Here is a 24,332-nt window from a genome sequence, read left to right on the forward strand (position 1 = left end):
AGAATCTCGTGTGTAGCAATTGTGTGATAGGAAATACATGAAAGAGATCTGTTGTTCTACTCCACAGGCAAACTTGGAGAGGAAGTTGTGTGCTGCTTGCAATGGCAAAAAAGTTGCATTTTCTTCATAAATCTTCCACATCCTAGAATCCCAGAAAGACATTTCTTGTGTTAGCACAAACTCCCTTTGCATAAGCAGATGTTGTTGCAGGGACTTTATGAAAGAGAAATCTATAAGAGGAATTTAGAAGTGGAATCTATTCTTTACCCTCTTACTCTCTTTAAGAGAGTGGTGAGGTGCTAGAACAACTACCCAGAGAGCTGTGGATGCCCAGTCCATCCCTGGAGGTGTTCAAGGCCAGGCTGGATGGGGCCTTGGGCAGCCTTTTAGAGTATTAAATGTGGAGGTCGGTGGCCCTGCATGTGGTAGGGGGTTGGAGCTTCGTGATCCTTGAGGTTCCTTCCAACCCAAGCTGTTCTATGATTCTATGATTCTGTAAGGGTGTAAACCGAGATTACAAAACCAAAGCTTACCTGTATCTTTCCAACTTACTGAGACAACATGGATAAATGGTGGAAAGATGTGTAATGTAAGAGTAATAGCTAGATTTGGTGCAGGAACAGATACTTTAATGTTTGAGCTTCAAGATTTGGGGCTAACATATCTGTACCCCTATTTCGAGGAATAAGAGCATCAAATTCTTCAATTTCTCCCAATTTTCCCTCTTCTAACTCCTTTATTCACATTTCCTTTCCCTCACACTCCTCATCCCATTTAAAATAACCAAATTGGCAAGAACAGGCTCATGTCACTTCTCACTTGCTTATGTTGCTAACAGAGAAATCCAAATGAGCCATGCTGCATGTTACTCCTGGGGCCTATTCCTCGAGAAAGCTTTTCTGCTCCCATGGAAGTCAATGGAAGCCTAATTGGTCCCAGATGTTTAGTAATAACAAGCACTTCCTTTTGGTACAGCCAAAAAAAAGCAGTGTTAAAACTGTTAATTAAATGGGTTTGGCTCTGTCGTCAGGTTATTAACTAATTCCAGTCGTGGCAGTCGAGCTAAGACTGTGCCTCAGAAGCAGATGTTATCTTACTGTGCTCAATAAGAAAAGCATGAACTCAAAATATGGCTAAATTGCCCATGTTGGGGCACACAGCACAGCTTGCTTTCACATCAAAGGAAAAGCTCAAGGACTTCAGCACTGGGCTTCCAACTAAGCCCAGGGATTGTTGCTTGTGCAAACTTTCTCCTGAAAGAGTAAGAGCTTGAAAGAAAGCACAGTGCTGGCTCTCATTGGCTTTTCACTGTTTGAGCATTGTCCTGAGCAATGTGCTCTCGATGGCCCTACTTGAACAAGAGGATTAGCCCAAATGAGCTCCTCCAATCTCAACCAACCTGTGATTCTGTGACTCAGTGATTTTGTGATTCGCACATATTGAACCACTGTGGCATGGTCCTGCCAAGTAGCTTTGCCAACATCATTATTCCAACATCATTTGTGTACATCTTCATCAGATCTCCTTTACGTTCATTGGTTGTACTCTTAAGATATATCCCATCTGGGATTGGAAGTCATAGACCTAAAGTCTGAACACCATAGGAAGAATAGGAAGACATAACTTTTCACCTGTGGAGTATTCCAAGCTGGTGCTTTAATATCTTCACGTCCCTGTGTATTTTACAAAATCCAAAGGTGTTTTTATTGTATAAAATCCCACAACAGAAATGACCAGCTGGTTACTTACACATCTGCTTTAAAAATAGAATTATACATCCTTCTGTAGTGTGTTAATTTTGACATTCACTAGCACGAAGAAAAAAGTAGTGGAGCAGCAATTTGAGTTATTTACCTGAACAGGTTTTGGTTTGACTTTTACTTCTCTTATGTGCTGAAATGCACATTTCCTGGCATTAACAGAGAACCCATTATGGCTCCTTTCAAAGCCACTGGGTCCCGTAGATAGGTCATGCTCCTGCTGTTGGAAAGCTTTTTTTTTTTCCACTCCAAAAGGGTGAATCTGCCATCAGAGTACAGGACATAATGTATGTCAGTGTCTGCTTTTAGCAACACAACAGGTTGATCATATTAAACCCATCACAGATTGAAGATCTACAGACTTCTGCTAGCAACCAGTCCTCAGTAGGGAAAGATAGTGGACCTTTGATCTGAATAATGGCCCAGGACTCAGTTCCCTGCATCTTGTTTCACACTTTTGTGTTTAAAACATGTCTAGCCTCCTGTGACCTTTAAAAATAGATCTATAATCATCATCTTTTTGCATTGAAATGCAACTGTATGCAGTGAGTTCCCAACAGTTTTCCTTAGAAATACAAACATTTCAGTCCAAAGATAGCCGATTGAAATTCATTCTCTAAGACTTTTCTTTTAGAAAGTGTCCACCCCAGAGATGAATTTCTTCACATTAAACCCAGTTAAATATGTATTGCACAAGAGGGGCAAATTTCTCCTCTTTGAGTTGAACTGTGGACCTGCGACCTTCTGAGCAAGTCTGGGTTCACACCTGAGATTTCTGTTACAGTGAAAGATCCTGTTTTGGGCTGTCCTGGTGATTCTGTGATTTCATTTTAATGTTTAGGAGATCTCATTTCTGAGGTTTTTTAGAGAAAAAAACCACATACACACACACAAATCTCAGTGTAAGGAGTAACATCTCATAGAGTTAAACTAGTTTGAGAAGGGCTTTCCTATTCAGCTGATGTCATCAACTGGCATAAAAAAAAAGTGATTGCTATAACACTATGGATATCTATAGTGTTGTATGTATATATATGTATATATGAAGCCTCTCTATGGAGGTGACATCAACAAAGCATCTCTGAGTTTAGCAAAATGTCTCCTGATTTAGAGGGCTTTCTCTTATGGTCTGTTTTAAATCACATCTCCCTCACAACCACAGGGCTTTACAGAGTCTACTACAGCTCTGTGAACATTTAGGCAGATCTGCATGTGAACAAAGCAAATGCAGAATGTGGTAAACTCTCCCTTAACTCCCTGCAACCCTATAGTGGGGTAGTTCAGGGGAGCTGTGAAACTGCCTTAAAATCCACAGTTAAAAGTCAAGGAGAAGAATTTTACTCTTCATTTCTACACGGCGGCAGTGTAGCACCTGATTTCTTCGGTTTTCAAGGCAATCTCTGTGCTATGCTTTAAACTGTTGACTGAAGGTCTGCCTGCGAAAGCAAAAGAACGAACCCACAGCGATGATGATCACAGATAAAACCAACACAACTGTTAATATAATAAGGAAGTTGATTTTCTTTAGATCCTCTTTTTCACAGTCTTCTGGTTTGATGTTCCCAATGTGCATTTCCTCCTGGTATCCAAAGTTCTGGGTGTATTGGCACGTTAGATGCTCTATGTTCGAGATCTGGACGTTTTTGTTCTGGATCATCAATGACAGCCAAATGTTCCCACAGCAGTTGAGTGGGTTACCAGTGAGATACAAGTTTTTAAGAGAATTTTCTAATGCTAAAATATTGCTGTTCTGTAATGTACTAAACCTATTGTTCCGTAGGTCCAGAACTTCCAGTGGAGAGCCACTGCCCCACTTGGGCAGCCAACTCAGCTGATTTTCAGAGAGGTTTAAGTGTCTAAGGTGACTAAAACAAGGCAAGTCGATATTTAATTCTATCAGGCTATTGCCATGTAAATGCAAGTATTCAAGTGACTGTTCCAGTCCAGATAGCGCATTAACTTCAATTGTCAACCCCGGGTTCATGGAAAGATCCAAGAAAATCAGGGAAGTCTTGAAGAAAGTGTGTGATGGTAGGATGCTCAGCATGTTGTCAGCTAGAAACAAGTGCTGAAGAGCAGGAGCATCAACAAATGATATGCAACCATTTTCCTCTCCGGCGAGTCTTTGCTTTGCTAATCCTGAGTACATGCTGCAAAGAGTGATGTTGTTGCTCTGTAGATTGAGCCATCTGAGGCTTGGAAGTCTTGAGAAAATGTCAAATTGGAGGGTTTGAAGATGGTTGTTTTGAATATAGAGCTCCTTCAAATTCCACAGTGTGTCGGCATGTAGGAGGAGGCTCTGCAAAGCGTTGTAGCTCAAATCGAGGACAGTTAAGGAGACCAATGTACTGTCAGAAGTTACTTCAAAAGTCTGTAGACAGTTTTTACTGAGGTTAAGGGTGTGAAGAGACATCATGGATTCGAAGAACTCATCCGGAATGGATTTGATTTCATTGTAGCTTAAGTCTAGGTATACAAGTTGGGATAAATTAAGAGAACTTTTGTTTCTGCTTTGCTTCTGATCAAGAAGATGAAAAGGAGCATCTAGCCATTCATTCTCCATGTAGTCCATTTTATTATGAGAGGATTCAGCTGTGAGCTGAATTAAATTCTTTGATAAATTCAGAGTTACCAGCTTGTTCACCTGAGGGAAGACTGGGAAGCGAAGCAGTTTGTTTTCACTCAGATCCAGGCATCTTAAGCTGTACTCGTCATCTGACGCTGTGGTATGGAAGGATTCAATGCTGTTCCTGCTGAGGTCAAGTATCTCCAACTGCCTGAGGTTAAAATCAGAGATGCAAGTAATTGAATTCATGGAGAGATTCAGTCTGGAAAGATTCAGTAGAGTCTCAAAAGCACCTTCTTCAATTTCCATGATGATATTACTCTGAAGATCTATCTCCACAAGACTGGGAGATCCCTGAAACATCTTGTGTGATATCATTATAATACTGTTACCCGCCAGTGAAAGATAGCGCAGTGCTGGAGCTTGTTTAATGAAATATTCAGCCATCCCATTGTAGAGACTGTTGTGAGACAAGTCCAGTATCTCCACCTTGGGTAAAAGTCCAATCCCTTCTGTCCCAATCTGAGCAAGCTCATACAAGTTGTTATTAGCTAAATTTATTTCCAGCAAACTTGTCATGTCTGCAAAGACTCCAGGCGTGATGAAGCTTATCTGGTTGGAGCTTAAATCGAGGCACTGGAGGGAAGTGTAGAGGGGCAAAGGCATTTCAGGGATGCTTTGTATCAGATTTCCAGATAGATCTATCTTGTTTACATTTGGATGGAGCTCACGAGGGATTTGGTGAAGGTCTTTGTTGTGGCAAAATGCCTGCAAGTTTGCCTGCCAAAAAAAAAAAAAAGAGAGAAAATGGGAGGTCACCTGACAGATGAAAAACATATTTGTGTGAAATTTAAAGAAAATAATATTCAATAACCAGTAAGGTCCATCTCATATAATTTTCTTTGAACATTCATACAGTAAACACAATCATTCTAATGCTTCTTTGCAGCTAACTGTTAGCACTCCTTTCATTTCATATACCTAACTTAAACCAGTAGAGTTGTATCTGTGTATATCATCTACTACATATTCTCCTTTTTCCCAGGCTTATTTTAATAGTTCCAATTTTCCTCGTTTCCATTGTAATCAAGCACTTTTTCCTCACTTTTCTTCTCATCTTTGCCTTTCTCAGCTTTATTCTAAATCACTCTAATGGATTCTGCAAACTCTGTGTGCAAGAAGTGGTACTAAGAAGGGCTCCTCTCTGTTAGCAGCATAGTTCCCAAAGCAGGGACGTGGAAGATAAAGATTAGTATGGTACAAATCATAAGCTCTCTCTTTGTTAGTCATGCCCCTCAAGTATTTGATTTTGCCTTCCTTTAGAGCCATGGCTTAGATAAGCAATGTGCCCCTAACAAACTGAGTCGTTCAACTATTCATACACTACTGATACAAACTTCCAAACTCTTTTTGTTTATGCTCTACATAGGAAACCTTTTCCTAAGGCAATAATTCCTATTTCCTCTCATGGGGTGCATTCCTTATGCTCGCTCCATATGCTTCATCCCCATGTATCATCCATACTGGACATAATGGTGTTGGACATTAGGAACAATTTCTCTGAAAGAGTGGTTGGGCACTGGAACAGGCTGCTCAGGGAATTGATGTTGTCAGCATCCCTGGAGGTGTTCAAGAACAGTGAAGATGTGGTACTTAGAGACATGATTAGTGGGCAGTATTGCTGGACAGTTGGACTAGTTGAACTTAGAGATCATTTCCAATCTTAATGATTCTATGCTTGTATGAATGCAGCAGGGAAGACAAATGATGGAAAGCCAGCTTTGAGGAGAAAAAGTTATGTGGTGATGGTCACAACTTTTTTCACCCACTTCCCAGCAACAGGGCAGAGGAAAATTCAATTTCATCAACTTCATCTTCTAAATACATGCCTGTTTAATTGCACCTAAGATTGAATCCATGTCCAAAGGAAAATTTGGAATGTGTGTTCATAAGGAACCCTGGCAACACTGAGATAATCATCCTCACATAAATGTCAAGCTGTATTTTGTTATTAAGGAGAACACACAGCAGTGGGAGGAAGTGGAATGCAAAAGGCTTAGACAGCATTTAATCTACTGGAAGAAAACTCTTGTTATGAATGTATATGGGTGACCGGGTCATGTACTGTTTGTAGAAAGATCAGAAAGAAAGAAAGAAAAAAAAATCTGATGAATTTTAACTTCTGTGAAAAAGAATCCACATTCCATGACGTAAAGCTCTGCATTAGCTTTTCCAACATTACAGAAACATTAATTTAAAAAAATATTATAAACCATATGTTTCATGTGAACTTCTAGTTGAATGAAGTGACGGATCTGCTTAGGAGAAGTGGGGTAACGGTCCATATTTTGTGACCCTCTTTTGCATCATGAGAGTTTTGAAGAGCACATAAAAATGTGATGTAGAATTGTAAGACTCATTTAAATGCCAGATATACACAGGCTTCTCCACAGTCCTTCCCATGGTTTAACCTTCCCAAAGATCTGATTTTCCAGTTGGACTTGATGATATGGGGTTGGACTTGATGATTTTGAAGGTCTTTTCCAACCCAAGCAATTCTATGACTCTGTGATTCTGGGATTAAATCACACACTTTGAGTACACTCTGCACCCTCTGAGTAACCAGCAACATCCATTGCCCACCAATGCCATTCAGGTTTTCATTGAAGGCCATGATGGAGAACTCAGTCCCAATTCACCACTTCCCCACAATCTTGCAGGATTGGGCCTTTAATCTGCATGCACTGAACTCTCCAAGCGATAAAAGGGTGTGAAAAAATCTGTACCTCACAGTGTCTGACGTTTGTTCCTATAACATTTTACCTCCCGATTTTCATTGGTTTCACTATTTTGATCATCGCTGAATTTCTTAACTAGTCTGTTCTACACCATCTTTTCTCCCTTTTGGGCTCAAATTGCGTGAATCTCATTCTCCTCAGCACCAGAAGGGAAAAATTAAGTGCATCTCAATGGGACTGAGCAAACAGTGTCTGTTTCTGTGTGTATCTCTCCTTCTCCCCCTGTAGCTCAGTGAGTTGGCTGGAGAAGTTTGTGTCACTCTCATGTTCCCACTTAATCATCTCTGTTGGTGCTGTCACTGGATTATTTAAAGCCCATTGGGAGGAGTGTGGAACACTTGGTTCATTTCATGTTTGTCTTCTGGTGAAAAAATGACCCTACAACTCAAAAGTTGACCATCGTTTGAATTCTGACTCCAGTCCTTCACAGGGTGGAAGTTGTCACCCATCTTAGTGACAGCCCTGCAAACACAGCAGCTGGATCCAAGGCCTTGTTCCTCCGTATCTTCTCATGGGTGTTGGAGCCAAAGAATTTGGGCTGGAGCTATCTGGGGCCAGCTTGTATGTTCTTTAGAAGTGCTGTCCAGGTAAAGGCTTCACCACACAATGCAATCTGCATATGCACCACGTGTGGGCTGATAACCCATGATAACCAGTACGATATATTGTCGCATGACACTGATGCAAACTAATACAAAATTTTATGAAAACCTTTCCCTTATATGTTTTATTGGAAGATTTTCCTTTGTCAGTTAACATGAATTAGCAGATGCATCTTTTTTAGGAGGAAGAACTTGTGAAAAATTCTCTCCTTGGTAGGCAATATGAGCTAGGAAGAACTTTTTAACATGGAAGCTGCACCTTCTTGTCTTGTAAGGGAGTAGATGGCTGGCTCTGACCTAGCTCAGTAGAAAGGTAATGGCTTTAAGGGACATTTTACCTCCTAAAGCCTTACAAGATCAATGCAACTACAAGAACATGAGCAATGAGATGCCTGGGTCTCTGAGTTATGCCTCTTCCAGGAGAACTGGGATGAAACTTTCCAATTCTGAGCCTTTCTTATCTTAAAGGTGCCACTGCAGGGAAGGTAACATGTAAAAAAAAGATGCTGTGATAAATAATCATTCTATGAAATAAGTGGAAGTCCCAGGGGGCACATCAGCAAGCCCAGGAACCTCTTTATGCTGCATGGAAATGTGTTTAGATTTACACCCTCCTCCTTCCATTGGATGAAATGCTCAGCAAATGAAGAGTGGCAAAGCTGCGCTGACTTTAACAGTGCTGAGCTGTTAATTTATACCAGATGAGCATCCCAACCCCCAGCTGTGGCCAGACCTGAATTTATCCCAGACTCATTGCGTACAGCCTTGGATTTTTGGCCCGTGCAATTGGCCTGTTGGAAGCAGTTTACAGTGGAGTGGTGGAAACAAGCATGTGTTTACTTCTCAGCAATCAGCCTGATCTGTGACCCATCAAGAAATGGGACAGAGTGAAATCTGCTCAGATTATTGCATGTCTCGCCTGGCATTCATGTGACTATGATACATGGGACCCAAGCTGTCATGTTTACAGTGGGTTCATCAGTCTTCCCTTGGCAGCCAATGAGCTGAGATATCCAGCCACCTTCCCAAGATCTTTTTATATATACTAGGTCTTAATTTCTCTGGAATTCAGGAAGCAGAGCAATGCAGCAGGGTGGGCAGGAATGGAATGAGTCCCATAAGGGAGATGTGTACAGCTAGCAAATTATTTTTTTTCCCTATTTTGGAAATTCTCAAGGATTTGTGCTGAACAGCTTCAACATTAAAAAAAAAAAAAAAAAAAAAAAGTATTTTTAAATGGCATGCTACTGTCAGCAGCACTTGTATAGGAGAAAGTTCAGCTATGAATAATATTTATAATATTGTACCAGGTGCCTGCAAAAATCCAAGGAGAAAATTTTGTACAGGAGCCAAAGGTTTTGTCACTTTTTTTAGAAGTCAGGTGTGACTCCCTGACAGCAATGCTTTGTCAGGGCAGAGGTCAGTCACAATGATATTACAAAGGCTGCTGTAGATGTATTTCACAGAAGCAGCTTTATTTAAAGCACAGAGAACTTATGCCTAACATAAAGAAGTGGATTTCAGGTCTAAGCTCCCTCTCTGCTTCAGTCACAGGATGCCTGTTCAGTCTTGGGGAAATCAGGTCAAATTTCTTCTAACCAACTACCCTTGGAAAAAACAAAGACGATGTCCTTCCCTTTTTTTCCCCTTGTATGTGCTGTGGCTGCAATGAGAAATGGTCATAACACAAGAGCAGTCTTCAGAACATCTACTAACACAGCAAAGCCCATCTTTGCCAACAGGGAAAACCTTTCCACAGAACTCCATTACAGAGAGCATCATTATTTGGGCAGCACCTGTAATGGAGAGTTGCAACCTCAACCAAGATCTCGAGGTGGCCTTACCATTTCACAGGGCATCCCCTCAGCAGGCTGATGATTGGACATCCCTCCATTCACCACTGACAGGAGGAAGACAATGTATAGTTTCATGGTTCTGCAGGGAAATTGGTTATTGTTAGATGTCAAACATGGCACCACAGTCAGTTCATGCATGCATGAGAAAGCTGGCATCAGAAAATCACCTATCACAGAAAAGCACATTTGCAGTACAATAAGTTAGAATCACAAAATAATTAAGGTTGGAAAAGGCCAATAAAATCATCTAGTCCTGTCATCAACATCGCCATCATGTCCACTCATAGAATCACAGAATCATTAAGGTGGGGAAAGGCCATTAACCACTGACATATCACAACCGTGTTCCTAAAATTAATGCATCCAACTATGTGTATCCGTGTCTCTTAGAGACAAGCAGGAAATAGAGAGATCTACATAAAGTCTTGAAAGAAAGGTTCAGGGCATTTTGTGAGGTTGCCCTGGTGTGATTTATTTCAGCTGCTACCTGGGTGATGCCCCAGTCACTCCCTGAAGTCCAGACACCCAAGCTGGACAGTATCTCTGGTGTCACAGAGAAAGACAACTACTCTAGATTAAGGGACCTCTTAGAGCTCCCACAGAGGCAACTCAGTACTTCAACTGCTCTGGAGTTATAGGTGCCAAGTCCTGATGGAAGTCAAGAACTGTCATTCAGAAACAAGAGTTGGGAGCCATTTCCATTTCAATAACAATAGTTTCCACTTCTCTCATCCCACAGTGTCAAAGAGCTTTTACACACATTAGTCACCACCATGCATCTAGTTTTGTTAATATAAACAGCTTAAATTAATAATGGACTGAGAACCTTTTGTCCAAATGTTAGTTTTCCATTTTACACATCCCAAGTATGGGCAAGCTTTAAAAGACATTTGAAAGCTGATGACTTAAAAAGAGTCAGACATGAAATGGAACAGATCAGAACAAAGAATTCATTAGAAAAATTTGAAAAGCACTCCAGAAAACAGCGCAAAAATAACTGCAAAAAGAATAATGAGATCTGGAAGACCTGCCAGTGGGCACTGAGGGAAAAGGGAAGTGGTTGAATCACCATCCCTAGATATATTTAAAAACCATTTGGATGTGGTGCTCAGGGACATGATTTAGTGGAGGGTTGTTAGGACAGTTTGGTTAGGTCGTGGTTGGACTTGATGATCTTTAAGGTCTTTTCCAACCTGACTGATTCTGATTCTATGTTTCTAAATGGACAACCAGTTCTATGAGCTCCAGCATGAAAGGTCAATGGCCCCTACATTATTTCTCCCTTAGAAATGCTAAATGAAAGAGTTTTTCAGGAAGAGATGAGAGCCTGTATCTCTCAGGGTGTCCACTAGCCAACAAGTAGTTTGATCTTTGGGATCCCAAAGAGTCATTTAGTTTCTAGCAAATGATGTCAGAGAGGGGAAAAAAGTATCAACACAGTGTTAGAATCACTTTCCAGAATTTAAAAAGAACTTGTTAACAAGAAGGAAGTCAATTTTTTACATGATAGATGGTGACAGGACAAAGGGTTTTAAACTAAAAGAGGAAAGATTTTGATTGGATGTAAGGGGAAAGTTTTTCACTGAGCATCTCTGGAGTTGCTCAAGGCCAGGTTGGATGGAACCCTGGGCAGCCTGAGCTAGTGCCTCATTTAGTGGTTGGCAAAATTGCTCATAGAAGGGGCACTGGAACTGGATGATCTTTGAGATTCCTTCTAACCTAAGCCATTCTGTAATTTGATTCACAGAATAGAATTGTTTGAGTTGGAAGGGACCTTTAAAGGCCATCTGGTCTAACTCTTCTGCATTGAACAGGAACACCCACGGCCCAATCAGGTGCCCAGAGCCCCATCCAGCCTGACCTTGAAGTGTTCTCCAGGGATGAGACGTCCACAATCTCTCTGGGCAACCTGTTTCAGTGCTTCAAGTGTTAGTTAGGATATGGAAAGCACAGTCCTGTGAAGCTGGAGACGGCAAATCCTTCAATCCAAAGCAATCTGGTAGGAATTCAGATTCTCAGACTTTGTCAAAGTGCTTTCAGCTCTGCTTTATTGGATGAGAAAATTATAGGCTCAGGGACTCTATCTCATTTAAAGTGAATAAGTTTTATCAAAGCTGTGGTCACCACTGATGTGAGCTCCAGATAACATCTCTTTATGACACCCTCTATAGCAAACATGCTGAATGTGTCTGCATTAATACAACTTCTTCATTCAACCCCTTACAAAAAAATATAAGCTGATCCTGTCCATATCCCAAGCCACACAGACACAGGCCAGCTCCCAAATGGAAGCAACATAGCAGTGCTTAACTAGCATGGCTCATAAGCCTTTCCAGGAGTGAGCCTGCATCCTGCAAGCTCCAACTGTACACCAATCCCATTCTCACTTGCCTCCAAAGGATAGCAAACGTCAGTGGCTTCCACCCATAAAATGTCATGAGGCTGGAAACAAAAGAGAGGAGATAGGATCGTTCCCAGCTGGTGGAGATCCCTCCATTTAGTCACTGCTTGAGAGATGCAGCTGAGAGCTGTGCTTCCATGCAGCAATGGCAGTTGTTCAACAGTGATAACAATTGGTTGACTAAGGGATTAATCTCCTGAGGGTTCCATCAGGTCAGTGCTCAACATGGCAGTAAATTCTGCTCAGGAGATGGAAACCAAGACCTTACAAGTGGGTTCTGTGTCTTAGCACACCATGTCCTAGCTGGGCGTATTTGTATAAACTTCTAGTGAAGCAATGCACATCTCTTCCCAACCAGAGAAAGAGGTATGTACTGGGAAAAGGGTAACTAGATCTTTAATTCATGCTTTGTTTTTCAGATTGCATATCCCTTGCAGTTTAGAGGGATAACTAATGATGAAAAATGATCCGGGATCCAGAGATGAAAGAGCTTGGAGCTTGTCTTTGGAGCTCAGCAGCAGGATAAGAAGCCTGTTCCTCTTTCTAAAATTAGACCAAAGATGTTCATTCTCATTTATTTTAATTAATGTTTGCAAAATGCTCCACAATCATCCTATGGAAGAAGGAATTGCTTGTACCACCATCTATGATGTCTCTGCTGCTCTTGCTCCATTCTCCATTGCTCAGACTACAGGGGGTGTTTGCCTGGGGATGCTGTGCAAGAGGGATTACGTGGGAGTGAGAGGAGAAAATGATGTTTGTTGTTTTGGTTTGCTGGAACTGAGAGAAATGACAAATACGCTGATGATGTGTGAATTATAAGGCTTTACTCAGAGCCTTTGAACGAAAATTATTTCTGTCTAAATCCAACAAATTAAGATGATGAAATCTCCATGGATGTCACCCACAAAAGGCACCATCCCGATGGATGTTGTGCAACTCATGCAGTTTGGTTTGTCCTCTCTTGTCACGATATAAAAATGATCCCTTTTCATTTTAAATGATAACCTTAGCAAAATCCTTGTCTTAATGTGTTCTTAAACTTCATAAATTATACATTTACAAAGCAATTTGGAAATTGAAGTATCTGAACGCGCGAACATGACTTAATGTCTTACTACATAAAATAGATCTGTAGTATCAAGGACTCTGCCCCTCAAAGTGTTTCTGCATTGGCTGTCACCTTGGAGCTCTGAAGCTGCAGAACATGATGTTTTCCCTACAAATATGAGTCGTAGAATCATAGAATCATAGAATCATAGAATCATAGAATCATAGAATCATAGAATGGCCTGGGTTGAAAAGAACCACAATGATCATTGAATTTCAACCCCCTGCTTTGTGCAGGGTCTCCAACCACCAGCTCAGGCTGCCCAGAGCCACATCCAGCCTGGCCTTGAATGCCTCCAGGGATGAGGCATAGAATCATTAAGGTTGGAAAGACCTCTAAGATCACCAAGTCCAACCCCAACCCATCCTCACCATGCTCACCAACCATATTCCTCAATGCCACATCCTCACAGTTCTTGAACACGTCCAGGGATGCTGACTCCACCACCTCCCTGGGCAGCCTGTGTCAATGTGTTGCCACTCTTTCCAGGCCCATTTCTTCCACACAGACTCTCAGGCACCCTGTCCCAAACCTATAGTGTTGTTGTGATGTACCTGTAGTGATGTAAATGCAAGACCTGGCTCTTGCTCTTGCTGAAACTTATATTATTGTCCTCCACCTATTGGTGCATCCTGTCCAAATCCCTCTATAAGGCCTTCCTAACCCCAGGCAGATGAACACTTCCTCCCAGCTTGGTGTCATCTACAAACTTACTGAGGGTGTACTCAATCCCCATCTCCAGATCATCAATAAAGATATTAAACAGGATGGGTCCCAACACTCACAGAAATTCTCCTCCTGAGGCATTTTTCAGTTTTCAGCTGCCCAGCTGAGGAGCTCCTCCTGCTTATGCTTCTAAACAATATCTAGACCTACTATAGCAATATTTGGTATGACACAGTGCTGTGTCCCAATGTCTCCTCCCTCTTGGCAGGTCACAGCTATCCAATGAAGGCTTACAAAAGCCCCATTGTTCTGCTGTAGGACATCAAAACCCAATCCTGTTGCAGTTTTCCATATGTGAGAATTACTCAGTCTCATCTACAGTTGTAAAATTGAAGTGGATTAAATGGGTGATTCTCCCGAGAATTCTTATCAAGTAGGTCAATAGAAAAAGTGTATAGAAAAAGCACAGTACTCATGCCATGTCAGCATGTTCAGAGATGGAAGGGCATAGGCAATGATTTACCCTCCAAAACATATCTGAAAACCAAGGAAGAGGTCAGATTTAAACACAGTTCATTCAGTTCCAACTGCAGAACAACACTTACTTCCATCTCTTTTACAGTATTAAACCTGAGACCATTCACATATGCTATTTGCAGTTAACAATACCAGCACCTTCCAAATTTTCCCTAAAAGTAATTCTTGTTGCTGCTTAGGCAATTAACAGTGATGTTCTCCTGTGCTGAAGAAGGATTACATTTGAACTGCAAAATCCTAGAATCACAGAATCATAGAATACCCTGCAGTGGAAGGGACCCACAAGGGTTGTCAAGTTTAGCTCTTTCTAGAGAAGACACCAAGTACAAACCAAACTCCCCAGGTCTGGTACTTATTTACACAAGAAGATTTGCTGCTCTGTTAGAATCATGAAATCTTTTAATAGTTAAGGTTGGTAAAGACCACAAAGATCAGTAAGATCAATCCCAACACACCCCCACCATGCCCACTGACCATGTCCTTCAGTGCCACATCTCCATGGCTCTTGAACACCTCCAGGGACGATGTCTCTACCACCTCCCTGGGCTCCTGTGACAATACATAACCATTCTTCCTAAGAATAAACTTTTCCTAATATCCAGCCTGAGCCCTCACAGTTAAAAAGAGTCCTCAGGTTTAAAAAGAGTGAATATTCCACATTTACCTGGTTCCAATGGCTTCTCACATCCCCATACACTGCTTGTCATCACTTTAAAAAGTATATCCAGCCCTCCAACAAAGATTCAGCCCTGATAGAAAGAAATTAATCTTCAGATTCACCTTCACCCGTTTGAGACACCAAGAGACAACTTCAGATTGAAGACATTCTCAGGGAGACAACCTCATGTGGGTCAGTGTCTGCTTTTAGTTAAGTCGCTGGTCTTCCTGCTGCCTTTTGCTGTGTCCTACAGCAACCACTGTGAGTTCAGAGCAGCGTCATTCCCTGCGCGGCATCCTGAGGTCCTCACGCCAGGCAGGGGAGGAAACAAGGATTTTTTTACAGAGAAGCTTCTGGGATTGAGGCGTGGGGAATGAGTGACTTATTGTCACCAATGCCATTGTTTGGCTGCACACGCGGGGTGGGCGGAATGTTTATTTTAGGGTTTTGTGTCTGTGTGTTTCATTCCTGAAGGGTTGCAGCCTCTGACCCCTGCACCTAAAACACATGTAGGAAAACAGCTGCTTGGGGGTTAAAGGTTTAAATATCAAGGCTGATAAACAGAAAGCCCGTAATCTTCAAATCTGAACTCTCCCTCTTGTTTTTGCTGCCCACAGCGTCCTATGATCTGATGGCAGGATGGGCGTTCTGTGCCTAGAATCATCAGAGTTGGCAAAGCCCACCAATGATCATCCAGTCCATCGCCTAGTCAGCTACAGTGCACCTGAACTGAAGATTTATTGGGGTTTTCCAGGCATAAAGCAAGGCTTCAGGAGATTGATAGAGTCGGAGTGGTCCAAACTTCTGCACATCATACTGCTCAGTGTGCCCAACCTATTAGTAGAAAATCCTATTGCAAAAGGGATGCTTTTGCTGTGATGTTTGCGGGCTCTGCTTTTTATTTATTATTTTCTGCTGCCCTCTAGGGCTGGAGCAGCAGTCTAATTGCTGGTTTCCTCACTTCCTTTTTCTAATTTTGGACTGATTTTGGAAAACACTCCTTTACACTGATTTCACCACTCTTGTCCCCCAGGCTCAGGAGCCGGAAGTGTTGCAACACGCTTTTCCTGTGGTTGGGATACACCAGAACCGGGCTCTTATCAAACTGTTTGCTTGCACTGCACCCCAAAATGAGTGATTAAATGCTATGAAGATGTGTCAGTATGTGTGTAGCTGGGAAGGGGTACAGTTAGGTACAGAAGATAGAAAAGCTCAGGCTTAACTCTCAACAGAAATGCTTGCCAGTGAGAATGTCACTAACCTGGACCTGAGGACCATTGTGGTGTCTGAAGGTTACAATGCCTTTTGGATGCTCTGGGTTGCATCATCAGCATCATGCAGTACTGCTTGAAACTTGCAACTAATTTCGCAAAGAAAACGTCAAGTATCAAATATCCAAAAAAAAAAAAAAAAAAAAAAGATCAAAAATGTCAAATATTTTTCCTTCGGAAAGAGCACATTCAGGTTAGGTATCAGGAAAAAAGTACAAGAAAGACAGGGAGCTGTTGGAGAGGGTCCAGAGGAGGGCCACAAAGATGATCAGAGGGCTGGAGCACCTCCCCAGTGAGTTCAGGCTGAGGGAGCTGGACTTATTCAGAAAAGAAGGCTGCAGGGTGACCTCATTGCAGCCTTTCAGTACCTAAAGGGAGCCTACAAACAGGAGGGGAATCAACTCTTTGAAAGGGTTGATGACTGCAGGACAATGGTCTGAAGTTGAGGGAGGGGAGATTTAGGCTGGATGTCAGGCAGAAATTCTTTACAGAGGGAGTGGTGAGGTGCTGGAACAGCTGCCCAGAGAGGCTGTTGATGCTCCATCCCTGGAAGTGCTCAAGGCCAGATTGGGCCTTGGACAGCCTGATCTAGTATTGAATGTGGAGGTTGGTGGCCCTGCATGTGGCAGGGGGGTTGGAGTTTGATTATCCTTGAGGTCCCTTCTAACCCTGGCCATTCTGTGATTCTGTGAAAAATTATTCTCCAGAAGAGTGGTAATGCACTGGCCCAGGCTGCCAGGGAGGTGATAGAGTCACCATCCTTGGAGGCATTCAATAACCATGGAGGTGTGGCACTAAAGGATGTGGTCAGTGGGCTTGGTGGGGATGGGTTGGGGTTGAACTTGATGCTCTTAATGGTTGTTTCCAACCTCAGTGATTCTATGATTAAATCTGACTTGTATTTGGAGACGGAATACAAATCTACCTACAACAAAGAGTGGTGAGTGCCTTGAATGACTGCAGCCTCACATTCTCTGATGCCTGAATCTTCAGAGCACTTTGCCAAGCTTGAATTTGCTGGTAAAATCACAGGGTTACATTGCATTTCTTTACCTTAGGCTGATTTATTGAGTGGCCACACAGTTGTGTCACCTCAACTGTGAAGATGAGCCTGGACAGAAACAAATGGCAAAGCAGGAGGGAAGGGTATGCACTGATTCTGCTGCTCAGGACTTTACGTTATTAAAACCACTGCCTTACGGGCACAGCAATCACCCTGGGAATGATCAGCCATAGCGATATCCTTACTGTCTGCCCTCTTTCATAAAAAGGATCAGAAAACAAAAGCTTCAGACCCTGGAGCCTTTGGATGACTTCCTATTGTCAATATTTTCATGCTGTTTTCTACCCAGCAGTTTACACCTTAAAAGGCTTTTGAACCATGTGTACTTGGCATCTGCAGTCTCTGTCCCCAGAGGTGTAGGGTCCAGGAAAGGTCCAGAAAAGGGTAGATATAGCACTGAGGGACATGTTTAATGCTCATGGTAGGTTGGACTTGTTGATCTTTCCAATCTCAATGATTCAATGCAGTATCCATCAGATGGTCTGGGTGGTGCTCAAGACCAGGTTGGATGGGGCCTTGGGCAGTCTGAGCTGGTGGGGGGCAACCAGCTTGTGGCAGGGGTTGGAATTGGGTGTGCTTTGAGATCACTTCCAACCTAAGCCAATCTATGGTTCTATGATTCTATGATTCTGTGATTCTATGATTCTATGATTCTATGATTCTATGATTCTATGAATTAGGGATCCAACACAACACAGAGATGGGTGTCTCTTGAGAACACTCCAAAACCTCTTCCCAGCATAGCCCACAGTAGGAAAAGCAAATCCCAGCCTTTGGCTCTCACGAGCCTGCCCACAATTTGCTGCAGGTTCCCAAGGGTTTCTGATAAACAAGAACATGTCTTGACGATTATATGTCTTGAACTTTCAGCCCTTTTGGAGTCTGTCCATCCATAATGCTGCTGCTTTCTAAGGCTCTGCTTTTGGGTTGAGTCCTGTGTCAAGCTGCATGAATCAAACTCTCCAGAGAAGTAAACAAAACAAACTCCCGCCTTAGAAAGTGGGTCTGAACTGCAAGGGCAGGAGTGGGACACGTCTTGCTCCCTTAGGCCAGAATAGCTCCCCGGTGATTCATCCCACCAGGGAGCTGGGTGCAACAGTAATATTAATCCTAACAAAAACTAAATATCCCAGGCCATCCTCAGGCACAGACTTTCAGAAGGACACACAGCTCTAGTTCCTGAGACCTATGGCATCTATCCTGCTTCAGTTCAGTTAGGTGTCAGGGGGAAATTTTTCACTGAGAGAATGGCGAAGCATTTCACAGGCTTTCCAGAGAAACTAGATGCCCTGTATCTGGTAATGTTAAACAAGAAGATGGGGTTTTGGGCAGCCTGATCTGACTCTTGATCCAGCTGCTGGCAATCCTGCCTGTGGCAGAGGGTTTGGAACTTGATGACCCTTGAAGATCCTTCCAACCCAAGCCATTCTATTCTGTGATGACAGGCACCACAAACAGGTTCAAACTCGTGTATCTCCAGCATCAAGTCCACAAACTAATGAATCCCACAACACCTGCGTGGCTTGAATCAGGCTTTTTCCCTGCCTGTTGCCTTCCTTCTTTCTCTCCCACACAGCCCTCTTTCTTTAGGTATCTCTACCAGGCCAAGCAGACAACAACATTTCCCCACCAAAGATTATCTGGGATACATCAGCTTTCCAGTCCACTTGGACATCAAATATATACAGGATTTAACCAATTCCCCTATTTCATTCACCTCTGTTTTCATAAAAATAGAAAAAATATAAAATGAATGAGAATTGCATGAAACCATCAGCCACAATAGTTTGGAAGAGAGGGGCTGAGCAAAGGGATGGCAAAACGTGAAAATGCAAAAAGTTCTATCTACCCAAAGATGGACGAGCTGGCACTTGAAGGTGAAACTATCTGAACACGAAATTCTCTCTGCAGAGAACAAAATTCTTGGAGAAACTCAAACCCACAAACCAAACTATAATGTTTTCTGACCAGCTATAATCTACGCACAGTTAAAATTGAGAGAGGAATCAGTTTTTATTTCAGTAATTTTTCTGACAGTGGAGTCAATTTTTGAGAATAGATGTACTCAATTTATATGATACGGTAGGGGATACTCAATACAACGGGAGATAAAATGAAGTGAGGAAAATTATTACTCGAACATTTGACTTGCACAACACTGATACCCTCATGTGAATTCATTCATCACTGTATTAATAAAGGCCAAGCACTGATCCAGTCACTGATCTATAAAGGCCAAGCACTGATCCAGTCACTGATCTATAAAGGCCAAGCACTGATCCAGTCACTGATCTGCTTTAGAAAGAGAAGACTGATCATAAATTTTTGCTGTTGAAATAATAAAAAAAAAAATCATCAACAAGATTATTTTATTTTAAATCTGGAAAAAAAATACATCTTGGTTAAAAAAAAACAGGTTTTTTTTTTTTTTTTTTTTTTTTTTTTTTGTGGAAAGCCAAACTTTGGATTCTGTATAAAACATAGGTGTAATTTGATCAAAAATACAACAACAGAGCTTGGCTTTAAAATATTTTCTGTGGCTTTTATATGGACCAGGGTTTTGTAGAATTTTGTTATTTCCAAATATCCTCTAAATATCAATTCCTCATGAGTTTGGATACAACACAACAGCCACTACCAATAAGACACTGTTCACCCAAGGTGACATTCAAGCTGTGAGGATAGGAGAAATAGACCAATGCTGCTAACCCACACCTCATGCTCCAACAGGGAGAGCCCAGTGACAGCACTGATAGTGAGGAGAGCAGCAAGCTAAGCAGCATTTCATTTCATTTCAGCCCGGGACAGTGTGATTTGCCCAAGGCTGTGTGAGGACGCAGTGTCAGAGTGCTGGCAGAGCAGCATTAATCAGTGCACACGGTGCCGATCTCTGCGGCACTCCTGGTTCAGGGCACTACAATGCAGTAACACCATAAATAGAATAAAGAGCTGTGAAGAAAGGAAAAAACATACCCCCTCATCTTTTGTGGCCACTAACACAGAGTTAATACCCGTATTGCTACAAATGAACTTAGAGAGTGCAACTCTCTGCAGCTCAAGTCCCGATGACTTGAATGTACAGCTGTGCAGATAGAGACATTTACATCGAGTGTTTAACCAGCACATAAACACAGCTATCTTATTTATACAGCACCTTCCCCATCTGTGCTATTTCTAAAGGCAGCAGCCTTGCGTCCCCAAAGCTGAAAAGCTCACAGCTCAACTTCCCAGCGCTGCTCCACGTACCTGATGTGGGGTCGGAGGAGGAGGATTCGCCTCTGCCTGCAGTTTTCTGCCTCCCGGACGCTCCCAGCAGCCGTCCCAGCGCGAGCCGGGGAAGAGTTTCCTTGGGGAAGTCGTACCTCTGTTGCATGCCAGCTGACTAAAACTCTGTGAGCTCGGAGAGAAGTTTGAAGTCACAGGGAAAAAAAAAAAAAACAAAACACGCTCCCCATAGACCGGTCCTTGAATTCATTCCTTCGCAGTCATGAGCTCTTATATATTCCCAGGCTCCCATGAGCACGTGAACGCATACCTCCGTAATAGTTTTAAAATGTGTGTGTCCTCTTGTGCTACTCTTTATTTTCCATTTCGTTCATTCAACCTTGGCTTATTTCCTGCAGTTTCTCAGCTGGTGATTACGCTTCTCTCGTATTGACACACAGAGCAGGCTGTGAGCACCACAAAAATCCCCTCTGCAGAGCGTGGTGACACAGGCTGGGGCAAATTGTGGGGACAAAGCAGAGGTGGATGGCCCTATGGACTCAAAAGCAACATGGGACCGTCCAGGGGTCATAGACCCACATACCCCCCCAAAAAGTGCAAATCCATCACTTCTGTGCAGGATGGACTGTGAGGGGAGAGGGTAATTTTAGAGTGGGGTGAGCACAGCACTTTGCCCTCCAGTGTCTCTCTATGGCACAACAGTGAGATGACCAAATGTACCCCTGGGGGAAAGGATAAACTCAATTTCATGCTTGAATGGGTAATAACAGAAATACTTTCTGAAAAGGGTGATGAGACAGACTGTGATTTCTTTTCCTTTGACCATTTTCTCCTTAGTGTTTCCTTGATCATTGGTCTGATTTCTTTCCTTGCTGCCATGTGGATGGGTTGGATAGCTGAGAATTGCTCATGTTTTCTTCTGCTCAGAAGTGCTCTGGTCACTGGGCTGGTGTCTACTGGCTCCACACACCAGTTTCCAGAAATACCAATTCTGATAGGGTTTTGCCAGCTCTAGATTGGATGACCCTTCCAACCCAAGCTATTCTATGATTATATATATGATCCTTAGGAGCCCCTAAGACTAGATGTCTTAGGGGCAAGCTGAGTCTTGGCTTTGTTACCTCCCCTGGACTAGTACACCCCATCATGGAATCCAAAATGGCATTGAGGATCACTGAAAACCTCACACCCTGTGCATATGGGGAGCATCTCCACCGTTGCCACTGCTGGCATTGACCTGTAGTGCTGCATGTGTGTCTGTGATGGCACAGACCTTCTCCTCTGAGACAATGTGCAGTGCTCTTTTGAAGGACATCACAAATGCTGGCAGATGTTATTCACCTTCCTTCCCCTGCATGAAGAAGACACCCCGAAGTGCCAGAGGTGAGTGCCAAGGACATGTCTGTGCTGAGCAAAGCCTTTGGAGAAGTTTGGTTTCAGTCCTGGGCATTTCCCACCTTTAGGCCAGTATTAGAATTAATTTCCACTGGAAATAATAATAATAATAATAATAATAATAAAAATGCAGCACTAACTTTTCTCCTAGATAGCATCAAGTCTGCCCTGCTTGCCTGGATCCATTTGGTAAATCATAGAATCGTTAAGGTTGGAAAGGTCACTGAGAACAACCATCAACCTGTCACCACCATACTACTAAACCATGTCCCTTGGTAAAATCAGATAAAAGGCATATCCTTTCATACCATTTGCCAAAAAGCTTTGGGGATTCTGTTCAACACATGCCAGCATGCAGCCTTTGCCCCTCCACAACAGGTTGCTGATGGGTTTCTTGTAGCACACCAACTTTTGTGAGTCAGGTTTTCCATATCTGCAGTGTAGTGGCAGGCTCTAGATGAAAGCATCAACAGATGTGTGAGATGAGGTTTGTTAAATAGCACAGTAAATACATCTTGCACATGTTGCTGTTGCAAGTGTGTAACAAAGATAATAAATAAAGAGTATAAATAGGAAAAAAAAACATACAACAATGGTTTTATTATTGCAGTAGCAATTGTCTGTGTATATGGATATCGATGTTTATATTTAATAAAGGTCAAAGCCACTTAACTATTAGTAACAGTGAACACTTAGAAATCACTGATTTTTCTTAGAAGTAGAAGCAGATCTTACGGAGAAGCTTGCTTGTGTGCAGCAGTCCCAAAAGCTTAGTGATATTCTCAGAATGTTACAGGTGGTCATCCCTCTAGTTCTTCCTCAGTACAGAGATGGATGTCAATTATTTGTACAGATCCAACTCCTGGAGCTCATGATTTGCAAACAATCAATCCACCCTCTTCATAAATCACCAAATCATAGAATGGTTGTGTTGGAAGGGAACTTGATCATCTAATCCAACCCCCTACCAGGGGGCAGGGACATCTTTCACTAGATCAAAGACCTGTCCAACCCAACTTCAAACACCTCCAGTGATGCTCATCCACAACTTCTCTGGACAACTGTTCCAGTATCTCATCACCACCACTTACAGCCAACCTAAATCTACCCTTTCTCAGTTTAAAACCATTTGTCCTTGTCCTGTGATTATAGATCCTGGTAAAAAGTCTTTCTCCATCTTTCTCAAGTGCCATTCTTTATATACTGAATGGTTACAATAAGGACTTCCAAGAGCCTCCTCATCCCCAAGTTAAACAACTGCAACTCTCTCAGCCTTATCCCTAAGAAACATTACCCTGGGTGGCAAATATAAAGATGGGCATGTCCCTGTGCCCTTGTAGAAACTTTAAATGTTCTAAGAGCATCCTACAACATCGTGATTCACATCACAGTATTTATTTATGTCTAATGAATGTTGCCTCCTTAAGAAAGACAGCATGACATATCAAGAAGTGAGTTTAGGATCTGAAAGCAGCACGGCCCTGGACGTTTTGTGAAATGCCTGAACTAACTGTCCATTATTGCTTCATCCTGTGATATCATCTCTAGTGAACAGCTACACAGTTTGGTTTGGCACGAGCTCAACATTGTTTTCTTGAGGTATACCTGCCACCCAAGCTGAAACTCTTCTCTAATTCCATGCTATTTTAGTCAGCTAGGAATTACCCACAGAGAAAGTTCACCAAAGCACAAGGGTACGTTGTTTCACCTCCTGTCACATTGCCAGGCAGACCCGATGGCCAATTTGATGTCATGGCAGCCATGTGGACCTGCTACTTAGAGCAGTGAGTCCTGTTGTATATTCCAAGTGGAGCATGAATAGGAAACTGAAAGGGGAAGAAGTCTTCCAAAAATAAGTTTAATCCTGATATGGTAACAGAAGAAATTATTCCCACAGACTCTACTATTGTTGTACCTCCAGCTCTGTTGTGTGGATCTCAGAAGACATGGGTAAACCTATGGCTGATTCCAGGTGACGCCTGATGGATGGATGTTTCTCTGGTTATACCTCTTGAGCCAATAATGTCTGTCCCAGGGAGAGAACCCTGGCCCCATTTGCACAGACCTGGCCCTCCTCACACTCAGGCATCAGGATGTGTCAACGAGCAAATTTCACTTCAGAAAAAAGGACCACTAGTTCGTGCATGGTCATATGAGGTCAACCATGAGCCTGCCACAGGCTCAGTCCCTCCAGATCTCATGGGATTCCCACTCTTCCATGGGAGAAAACAGCAAGCTTGGCTGGTGGAGCTGGCATGGAGACGAACAGCCATGAATAAACAGAAACCAAAACTTCCCGCTACTGAGATGATCCAAGGCATCACTGCCAGTATAAGCATCACTATCTTGAGATGGCATTAGCCCAGTTGCTTTTCAGGGACTACAGATTTAAAAGAAAATAATGGAAACCAGCCAGTCAGAGA

At 42.5% G+C, this 24,332-nt stretch overlaps 1 protein-coding gene across 4 annotated transcripts; it reads right to left on the reverse strand.

Annotated features, from left to right (window-relative positions):
• Nucleotides 1-1,636: 1,636 nt before the first annotated feature.
• Nucleotides 1,637-20,934, reverse strand: LRRC32 (leucine rich repeat containing 32). Of its 4 annotated transcripts, XM_052671214.1 has the most exons (4): nucleotides 15,139-15,260; nucleotides 14,962-15,046; nucleotides 9,571-9,661; nucleotides 1,637-5,106 (listed from the first exon to the last, which is right to left on the reverse strand). In XM_052671214.1, the coding sequence occupies exons 3-4, from the start codon at nucleotides 9,655-9,657 to the stop codon at nucleotides 3,166-3,168; spliced, it is 2,028 nt and encodes a 675-aa protein (XP_052527174.1). In that variant the 5' UTR covers nucleotides 9,658-9,661; nucleotides 14,962-15,046; nucleotides 15,139-15,260; the 3' UTR covers nucleotides 1,637-3,165. The 4 variants fall into 4 exon arrangements, with proteins under 4 accessions (XP_052527174.1, XP_052527172.1, XP_052527173.1 ...); XM_052671212.1 differs by lacking the exons at nucleotides 14,962-15,046; nucleotides 15,139-15,260 and adding an exon at nucleotides 20,536-20,934; XM_052671213.1 differs by lacking the exon at nucleotides 14,962-15,046 and having other exon boundaries at nucleotides 15,078-15,262.
• Nucleotides 20,935-24,332: the final 3,398 nt, after the last annotated feature.

The sequence above is a fragment of the Tympanuchus pallidicinctus genome, unplaced genomic scaffold (genome assembly GCF_026119805.1).
Source record: "Tympanuchus pallidicinctus isolate F22 unplaced genomic scaffold, pur_lepc_1.0 scaffold11, whole genome shotgun sequence".
NCBI lineage: Eukaryota > Metazoa > Chordata > Aves > Galliformes > Phasianidae > Tympanuchus > Tympanuchus pallidicinctus.